This window comes from Meleagris gallopavo, chromosome 2 (assembly GCF_000146605.3).
Source record: "Meleagris gallopavo isolate NT-WF06-2002-E0010 breed Aviagen turkey brand Nicholas breeding stock chromosome 2, Turkey_5.1, whole genome shotgun sequence".
Classification (NCBI taxonomy): domain Eukaryota; kingdom Metazoa; phylum Chordata; class Aves; order Galliformes; family Phasianidae; genus Meleagris; species Meleagris gallopavo.
In genome coordinates, this window is record NC_015012.2 from 66229947 (window position 1) to 66240726 (window position 10780).

At 42.4% G+C, this 10780-nt stretch overlaps 1 protein-coding gene across 1 annotated transcript in view; it reads right to left on the reverse strand.

Annotated features, from left to right (window-relative positions):
• Positions 1-10780, reverse strand: part of NT5DC1 (5'-nucleotidase domain containing 1) — a 54675-nt gene extending 43895 nt beyond the window's left edge. The window contains exon 1 of the mRNA XM_010707531.1: positions 10655-10780. Within this exon, the coding sequence (XP_010705833.1) occupies positions 10655-10780 (126 nt within the window). The remainder of the gene's footprint in view (positions 1-10654) is intronic.

A 10780-nucleotide genomic window follows, 5' to 3' on the forward strand; every position in this document is an offset into this window, starting at 1 on the left:
TGGAGCGCCGGCCGCAAAAAAAGGAAATGCGCACCCGGCCCCTTGCCCTGGCTTTCTGCGGGTTCTGCACGGCTCTGCGCAGAGTGTGGAGATGGAAGCAGACAGGGGGGACTCTCTCGGTGTCCATCTCACCGTGCTGCATAATCATAGGATTATAGAATATCCCGAGTTGGAAGGGAACCATAAGGATCATCAAGTCTATCAATCTATCGCCACTGTATCCACTAACCACATTCCTCAGCATCACATCTAAACGTTTCTTGAACGCTTCTAGGGACAGCGACTCCACCACCTAGCTGGTCAGCCCATTCTAGCACCTGATCAGTCTTCTGAAAACAAATTTTTTTCCCAATAGCCAACCCAAACCTCTCCTGGAGCGCCTTAAGGCCATTACCTCTCATCCTATCACTGGTTATATGGGAAAAGAGGCCAACTTCCCCCTCTCCACAACCTCCATTCAGGTAATTGTAGAAAGTGACAGGATTTCCCCTGAGCCTCCTCTTCTCCAGATCAAACAATCCCAGTTCCCTCAGCTGCTTCCCATAAGACCTGTGCTCCAGAGCCTTCACAAATCTGTTGCTCTTCTCTGGACACGCTACGGGGCCTCCATGTCTTTCTGGTAGTGAGGGGCCCGATGGAACATCTCACCCAAATGTCCCCTCAGAGTTGTTTTTCCCCACAATGAAACAAAATGTCAATTTGTCCATCTGCTCTTTGAAATGTGATATGACTATATTTAAGCTTATATAAGTAAAAATGTGAAACATCAACAGCATCCACACCAATCATCCTAACTTTTATGCAGCTGCTCAAATGAAGATGCTTAGGAAAGTAATGGAAAATGGGACAACATAACATCCTTAGGAACAGCTGTCTTTGTCACTGATAACCAGGAAAAAGTACAAAACGCAGATTTTCAAATGTTTGTTGGCTATACAAGGCTGAGTACATTTCATCATCTTCAGACTATGGCTGGGATCCAAATAAAAACATTTACATGCAATAGCTCAGGATGCTGTACAGACTCCTGGGGTTTTGATTTCCCAAAGCTTTTTCTTAAGCATCACTTCAGTGGTATTAATGAATCACAGCCTGGGCTGTAAGTGTACCTACAATACAAAACTGATTTTCTGAGGATAATTTTAAACAAGCTTCATGGTTTATGGCAATGTGATTTCCCTCTGTTCTACAAAGACTAATAACCTTGTATAAACTAGGAAAAACTAAAAATTCTACATTTATTTTTAATCCTTCCCTTCCAAGGTATCTCTGCCTATTGACAACCTTACTGGAGTCTACCACAGTTACTTCAAACTCAGAGTAGTGCCAGAGCCTGGAAGGAAGCCTTGCTTTGTATTGGTAGTGACATGCTGACAGGAAGGAAATGCTTCATTTTCAGTCATGCAAACACGAGATTAAGCATTAGAAGATGTGTTTCTAAACCTATTTGAATGGTATTGGACTATACTGCACTGATAATGCAGCTGTAAATTACTAATGTTGTAACATGAATAAGCATGAGAAAAGCTGTGTCCACCACCAGCCAGGCATGGAGCAGAGGGAAAGTGCATGAGAATTCCCAGAACTATTGGGATGCCTGAAGTGATAAGCAGGGAGATGTCCACATACTGGTCATATGTTAGCATCACATTATTAGTTATTTAAATGTATTGAATCTAAGTAAACAGCATTGTTAACTTGCAGTTCTGAACAGCGTAACTCAAAACCTCATTTCTTGGTAGTACCTATCTGTGTTTCAGATAAACTGCACTATGCTGTTTTGTCACAGTTGAATACCTGGGTAAGGCATGCTGTGATCCCATAGAGCCTATGCACTCAGTTTCCTTTCTCAGAGGATGAGCTGAGATGTGCTTGGGTCTTGCAAGCACATGGAGTTGGGCAGTGGTGGAGAGCCACAGTGCCCCTCTGCTTTATGTCTTCTTGTATAAAATGGGACTCATTATACTGCTCAGTAAACCATAAAGTGCTTGTCAGGCTAAATAAATACAATGAAATTTATATGCAGTCATTCAGAGAAGCCCGACAGGCAAGAAATTTCCATTCTAGTTTAATTTCAGCTTTATGACTAACTGTTTTCTTTCTGCATCCTGAATGCGCTGCTTACTTCACAGTCCTCCCAAAATCAGGAAAGGCTTTTTCCAGAATTTCTGAAGAATTCTTAATTTTTCCATTCATTTGTGTATAAACAGAAGAATTACATATCAGGCTCAGAAAAAAATCCTTCTACCATAAGCAAAGAAGTCCTCAGATGGACTGCTGTGGCCTGCTTCAGCCACTACATCATTTAAGAAGTGGAGAGAGGAGAGAACTGAGAAAGACCCCAGTAGTAGACATTATGTGGATGGAGAAATGGAAAAAATTATCTCGAGAAGACTGGAGGAACATATGACAACAGCCTCCAGCTACATAAAAGATGCTGAAAAGAAGAGAATAATCGCTTATCCACATCGTCTGGGAGCAGCCTGCACGTTGCAGTAAGAGAATTTTAAGCTAAGTAGGAAAAAAGGTATCTTTAGGGGTAAATAAACCTCTGTCCCTGAGGGCTTTTAAGAACAGTTAAGCATGTACTTACCAGGAACAGTTCAAGTCTAGAAAGTCTGATGGTGCTTGCCCTTAGAGCAAGGGGTACCTTGCTTATGCCCACACGACCTGTCCAGTCCTCTTCATATGGTTAAGTTCCAAATGTGACTTGCCATACCTCTTGCAAACCATTTCCAATCCAGACACATTAGGGTCCCTTTATAAATGCAGAAAGGAGTAAGTACTTTTTGAACAGAATTCATCTGACCTGTTTCAGAGATCTTCTTTAGGAGGTGATGAATCACGCCCCAGAGCTGTCCTTGCCACCAACACCAGGGCTGGTTTAAATAACCAACATGTCATTGTACAATTTCTACTGCAGTGGTGCCTCTATCCCTGACATCTTTCACTTTCTCTCTGCTCCCAAGAGTCAGAAGCTCTTTTTATTTGTTCCTTTTATTTTATTGGAAACTCCCATTGAGATTAGTAAATTTTGTAAATAACATTTCCTTAAGTTACGTCATTCAACACTGAAACATATAGCATATTGACCTTTTGGGTGGCGTTGCTCCAGAACAGACTGAGGAGAGGAATTAAATTTACCTATTGGAGCTGAAGACCATTGGCTCAGCCATCGTGAAGAGCATTTTCCATGGAAATTGTCTGAAAACTACTCAGGTCAGACACCACTCAACTCGTATTTTACACACTTTATTTATATTTCCTTGGCCTTTCTGGTAATGACAGCATTATCAGCAACATGAAAATCCTGGTGCCTTTGTGACTAAGAAAAATGTATGACACCAGCAGGTTTTAGTATGCACAAAGGAGTCACTGCCTTAGACACAATGGACAATGAAGACAGTGAGGTAGGGCTCATCATTTCTGGAGGAGATGAAAAATGCCTCCTAATACTTCATACATGTTAAAGCTCTTGGTTATTACTTAGCGTGAAAATGTGGGAAAGATTAATTTCTTTAGGACTGGAGATGCTAGCTTACAGAGAGAAGCTGTATCTCATTCCTTCTATTTCACACACATGGTCTTGGTCATGTTTTGTCTTTCTTCCTCCCAAGTCAATGCAACAGTAATTTTTCTCCTTTTATTTTTCCTCTGTGATTTTTTTTCAAGCTTTACCCTCTCACTGCAGACCTATTATGTGTGATGTGTTCAGTCTCTAATTTCCATGTAGGGGCACTTCTACTTTTCCCATTAAGTAACAAAACTCTTCAAACGAAAAGAGAGAAAAGTACCAAATTCTCCAGATTCTTTCACTAATTCTCCAAAACAATTGATTTCCTTATGACTGTAATCCTTGTTTTCTCTTCATCTCTTGTGCCCAGCTGTGATGATTTCTGATCTCAGCTCTGTGAACTGACATCCTCAGGACAAGGGCATTGGGGCAGCCTCCTCTTGTCACTGAGCAGCAGAATAACAGATCCACATTCCTTGCACAGTGCTCATCCTGCCCTCCTCGCTCTGAGCTGCTCTGTCTGTTGGTTCCCTCATTACTGCATTAGCATCACATGAAGGGAGCTCTAATTTTCACAATTTATCCTAATTCTATGTGGGGGAATGTTGGATATGGCCTCTTTTCCAGGCAGGGTGTGGATCAGACAGTGTCCTAACTCGGTTGTTACTGCTATGTCCTTCAAGTTTATGAGAGTATTGCATGATTCATACCATTTACTACTTGGGGATTTTGGGGCCTGGCTCGCAGTACAGGCAATGGGCAGAAACAGTCACAGCTCCAAAGCCAAGTAATTGAAGGAGTGGCTGAAAACAGCCCTGAGAATCAGAAGGAACTGGAGATCTGGAACTCTTTCCTAACTAGCTCAGATACCTTCCAGGATCTGTCACACACACTGTGGCAAAGAGCAATTTCTCTCTCAGGAACATCTAGCCCGATGTTCCTAGGATCTGTCAGGTGCCAGGCACATTTATGGATTGGCACAATGCCTTAGTGCAACAAAGGCTTCTCCTCCCTTTGTCTTCTGCTACATCTACACAGTGGGCATGGTGCTGTCTGTCTCACAGATGGTTTTTGCTCCTTTATAGCCAAAGTACTGGTAGACAGCTGGAAGGGGAAGGCACCAGCGATGTTTCCTAAACAGTACTTTTTCATATGTAAATGGAACATCTTTCTCTGCTTTACATTTCCTTTCCTTCCCTCTCTCTGGCTCTCACCATGTGTTGTTCAGCCTGGTTTAGCCTGAGGCCAGCAGACAAAGTCAGACCAGAAGAAATTCCTGCAGATTTCACAGTGAGTGAAGAACTGTGACAGGAACCTCAGCAAGGATGGAAAAGGCAGTGAGTGAGGACACTAATGCTCCTCAGACACCTCGGGAGGAAAGCAGCCATAAGGCAGGTACAAAGTTGCATATCCTGATACACAGAAAAAAGACCTGGCTCTGATAAAAAATGCCATGTATTCTCTGATCTCTGTCTTCCAGCAGCAGGGCGCATTAAGAAGTAGAAGGACAATATTGTTATTGCTTTTGCATCTCTGTACACGGGCTGTGTTTAAGTGTACCTCTGCCCAGCAGCTGCCACAGTGCCCTGTTACCAGCTCCTTCAGCACTCAGGCCTTGCTTTTTCTGAGGGTGATCAAAGCAGGTTGGGGTCCCAGCAGTCCCTCCAGCAAAACTTGCCGTTACTAAATGTTCTCAGATGTGTGATCTTTCTCAACATGTCAGTATTTCTCCTTCCAAATTTCTGCAGTGTTACAAATCAAGCACTGTCCTCAGGAGAACAAAGCATCAGCGCTCATTCCCAGGGAAACCTTCAGATGGGCCCCATCAGCACTGCCTCGCAGTCGCCTGCCACGTTCTCCTTCTCTGAATGCCAGATATGTTGCAATAATGTTTTCCATTTCTAACATGGTGTTTTCAATGAATAGAATCCACCTATTTTATGGAGTCACTTGTTATGTGGAAAGATAAGCAGACAACTACACAACTGCTGGAATTTGTGAAAATGTTTAACATCACCTACTTAGACTCCTTCCTCCTCAGTACTTGTATTTCATGCTACCATTTCTCTCTCCTCCTTAGCTAGAGATGTGTTAGTGCAAAAGGTGTGGCTAGGAGATTGTCTTTGTGCATATTGCTGCCTCTCTGTTTCTATTCAGAGCCCTCTCACCCTGATTTGCTGTGCTCCAGTTACAGCTGAGACTCAAAGGTGGGACTTTCAATCAAACACAGGCACAGGCATTGGAGACTCATTTCTATGTAACAGTAACATTTGCATGAGCAGCATCATGGGATACCACAGTAATCAGTTCTATACACTTGATTCTGAAGCAACAGAGCCTAGCAACAATATATGTAGAAATATATATGCATGCATACATACAAATGCTATAAACAGCAATTTTAATAATACCTTCCTAACAACTGTCATATTAATGGTTGTTATCAAACCTATTTTCTTAAATTCATACAGTTGTCTTCTGGTTACTTTTTTTTTCTTTTTTTCCTTGCAACTACTGATCTAGAAGTTCTGCTTCCTGCCTGACTGGAAGATAAAAACAAAAACTCCCACAGAACCAACTTCCTATGAAATGCGGATTGTTCCCTCATTCCCTCTGTCTCTGCATTCTCAGGTCATGGGATCCTTGCCCTTAATTGCTGCCAGTTTATGTGTATATATGAGTGGACATTACCACCTTGTCTCTGGGCAGCTTTGAGGGAGGAAACAGAGATGAAAGTCCACTGCTGCCATCACTCTCCAGTATTGCAGCAGCTGTGATTCTGTGATTCTGCTCCAGCAGCAGCCCTCCAGTAATTGTTTCAGAAGTGTTCTGTTGGTGTAAGATAAAGAATTTCTGTCATTCCATTTCACAACATAACATTTCTTTTCAGGAAGCTTGAAGTACCATCTCCTTTCTTGGGATTAGCACAATATGCAGATTGCTCAGCAGCTAGGGGCATCCACTGAAATTCTCAGAAGGAGCCTGAGGTCCCAGGGAATGACATTGCAGGAAAACTGTAATTCTCAGGTTTTATTTTGAGATAAGGCAAGTATGGAGTTATTTACCTAGATACTTTTATTCCTCAGGATTGGTAGAGCCTTTAAAAGTTGATAATCTAATAGAATTTTATTAGACCCATGAAGTCACAGTTTTCAGAGTTCCATTTGTGTTGTGACAGAACACGCCCTACAAAATGATAATGAATAAAATATATCCTCAAAATAACACTCTTGTATGTTTTGGACAAGAAAATCTAATTTTTGTTTGTCTCATATACAGAGTTTAAGATATTTTATGATTGTTTTCTTCACTTTTAAAAAGAACCCAAGTTCTTCAGACTTTTGAGAGGAAAAGCTGGTTCTTATCTGTGACTGGTGCCATGTGGTTCTACTCTGCCCTTGTGTGGCCCCATCTGGAGCACTGTGTCCAGGCCTGGGGCCTTCAACACAAGAAGGATGTGGAGCTGTTAGAGCAAATCCAGAGGAGGGCCATGAAGATGATCAGAGGGCTGGAGCACCCCTCCTATGAAGAAATGCTCTGGACTTGTTTAGCTTGGAGAAAACAAAGCTTGAGGAAGACCTCATTGTGGCATTTCAGTATTTAAAGTGAGCCTATAAACAGGAAGGGGGACCAACTTTTTACAAAGTCTGATAGTGATGGGACAAGGGGAAATGGTTTTAAACTAAAGGAGAGGAGATTTAGAATAGATGTCGGGGAAATTTTTCACGGAGAGGATGGTGAGGCACTGGCACAGGCTGCCCAGAGAAGCTGTGGATGCCCCATCCCTGGAGGTGATCAAGGCCAGGCTGGATGGGGCCCCAGGCAGCTGAGCTGATGGGTGGCAGTGGCAGGGGGTTGGGTCTTGATGGTCTTTGAGTTCCCTTCCAACCCAAAACATTCTATGATCCTATGATTCAATATTCTTTGATTCTATGATTCACTTGTGCCACTGACATTTTGTGCCTCACATCCTCTAATTTGCAGAAGGATGGAAGCCATAATGTGGTTTTGAAGTTGCTAGGATGGTTTCTCCCCCCATTGCAAGTATTTAAAAGTTGTTATAACCATGTGTGAGAGACTGATGCATAAGCCCTGGCAGTGCAAGTGGGAAGCACACAGGATTTTTAGCAGCTCTGATTAAATCAGGTTAGCTCTGGTGGGGGCAGAACTTAGATGCGGTGCTTCAGATGTTCACCCTTCCATGAACTGTGACATCTGGTCAGCTGCAAACCTGCTGTGGTCTTGCCATGCTGTTAGAGAGCTGTTCTGGGCATTCAGTTCATCCTGAAAGATTTCCCTTAGGTTTTTGTCCTACATTTAGGGAAATGACCACTCACCCTGACCACAGCACTATTCCATTGGCCTGCATACAGGAATCCCCATTTTGCCCTGTAGAGTTGTTGGCAAACATTCCCAAGTCTGTTTAACTTCCTGGATTCCATTTTATTTTGGCCCTAATCCATGCTCAGTTTTCAAGTAGGCATTTCTATTTATAGTGCTTACAGAAAAGCAAGATTTGTTTCTTGTAATGAAATCTTTCCAAAAACAATCTCTCTTTTTTTTTTTTTTTTTTGGTATACAATTTTTTCTTTCTTGTGAGCCTCTAAGGAAGTTTGATGTTCCGCTCACTCAGAACTGAGCACAGTTACAGGAGATGGGGCTGATTAGGGGATCGAGGAGGCTCTATGCCAGCTAGTTGGAGGTGGTTCTTGGGCAGTTAATACACATCTTGGGGCTGTATCATTATCACTGTTGTACCATTACAACTGGTGGTCTGCAGAGGTAAGGTTTCTGTAGCTTAGCCAAGTGCTTGCCCTTCTAAATCTGATGAACTACTCTTCAGATGAACTACTATCTGCCACAAAGCAAGTGTACAAAAGAATATTTTGTTTAAAAAGCTGATTGCATAAATGTACAAGGTGAAAATAGCTACTTTAGGCCTGCCAGAAAACCTCATACCCTTTCACCAGGGAATTTAGAAGACAATCAAGGCAAAGCCCTGGTCAAGAACATCTTTGTACCAGATCCCTAGTTCTACATGCTAGTGTGTGACTTTCATCTTTTTGTACAGGACTTTATTTCTAAACCTTACCCTCTGAAAAACTATCTCTACTATAAAATATCAACATTGTGTACAAAAGTATATTTTAGACTTACAGTGTTCTTGTCCCCTGTGGTGACAAAAGAACAAATGGAATGTCGAAAGTCAGTCATCATGTTCTGATTGTTGGCATCTTCATACTAATCTATATGTCTTTACACTCTGCTGGCATTTACCTTGATATGATTCAATGTACATCTGGACTCAGGAGGAAAGGTTTAAGGTACAATATTTACTCAGTATCTGATTGAACAAGTCATGGCCAAACACTTTTCAAACAAAGCCGCCTTGAGGAATGTAAAGTCACATCTCTACTGATGGTAAGAAAGGATAATTACCAATTGTATATCATCCCACACAGCTAGAAAACATGACTGTGCAACCACAGGAAAGAGAATGACTCCAAGGCCAGGATGGAAACTGTTTTTTTTAAATAGGGCAATAAATGTTGGCCCTACTCGACTCCTTCCTCAGGTTAGATTAGGACTCCTGGAATAAAGAGAATTGAGGTTTCTACAGGAGCGTGACTGTTTTGCAGGAAAATACAGGTGAACAGTTTTGAATTAGAGCAATCTCAGTTGTGATCTGCAGTAACTCAGCCTTTACTGGGGGTTACATGGACCTGGCTGTGGCCAGATCTGAGGAAACATGCCATGTAGTCTTTTCATATCCCCAGAGACCTACCCATTGCATAGTTGTATCAGAATCCACCTTGTCATGTTACCATGCCCCTCTTTAATAGGTGGTATTTCTCCTGGCAGGTTAGGTTTCCAGCAGTTATGCCAGCCAGGACAACAGCTAGCTGTTACCTGTAGGTTTAGACCAGTTTTAGGATTGCTGGTTTCTGGTGCCTATCACCAGCATGGTTATCTCAAAGTATTGCTTATTGGAACAAGCAGATTTTCCTGGGAATTCCCTCAGGAACTGAGCCAGCACTGGTGTCCCACCACACATCTTGGATTCTGGGCAGCTGTGGGACTCAGCAAGGTAAGGAGCCTCCTTCCTGCAGCCTCAGGTAATGCTGGCCTCAGCAAGGCCCTGCCTGCCAGTCTACTGCAGATAAGTTATCTGCTTTGTTTGTTTGACTTTTACTCTCTGGGGCCTGGGAAGCCTTTGGTTTCCAGGAACAAGTCCTGTTCAGGAAACACTGGACTCTGCTCATTGTCTATGCTGATTTTCCTACAGGTATTAAAGGTATGAATTTATTAGAAGTGTTACTTTATATTGTGTTTTGGTTGATTCACGTATTTGTTACTTGGAGTACCTCAAAGTTTGCTTTATTGGAGGTTGCAGCACTAACCTCTTCTTGCACTGATTTGGGATGACATAGTCCCCCCTTTTTGTTTTGCTGTTCATCTATAAAGTAAATTCAGGTAATTTTTTTTTAAGAAATAAATTCTTTTTATTTTAAAAGTAAGACGCATATATTTGGTATCAAAGTGGATGACAAAAGAGACTTGTTAGTCAAGTTTTAAGCCGAACTGTGGCTTTCAGGACTATGTAAACATACATGGTGATTTTAGTGACTCTTTTCAGCTTTATGTCTCCCTGCTGATACTTAAGATAGTTTTCAGAAACCACAGAATCACAGAATTGTAGGGGTTGGAAGGGAACGCTAGAGAGAAGGAACGCCAACCTCCCCTGCCAAAGCAGGCTCCCTAGACTGGGTTGCTTAGGTAGGCGTCCAGATGGGTCTTGAATATCTCCAGAGAAGGAGACTCCACAGCCTCTTTGGGCAGCCTGTTCCAATGCTCTGTCACCCTCACCGTGAAGAAGTTCTTTTGCATATTGATGCGGAACTTCCTATGCTGCAGTTTATGGCCATTTTCCCTTGTCCTGTCCCCGCAGACTGCTGAAAAGAGGTTGGCCATGTCCCTTTGTTTCTCACACTTAAGATATTTATAGATATTAATTTTGCAGGCACTTCAGTGATCTTTCTGTCAGTGATCTCTCACAGCAGAATCCAAGAAATATCTGAGATTTCCAAAGGTTCAAATAATCAGGGAGAAAAAAAAACACAACAAAGATCATGCCTTTACAGTGCCTCGTTCAATAGGGGCTAGCTCTTCAATTTTCTTCCATCTGCATTTCTTCTCCCTCATCCCCATGCCATCTCCATTTCCAAGGCCCATCCTGTCCACCTCCCAAAGGTCCTCCATTGCCAT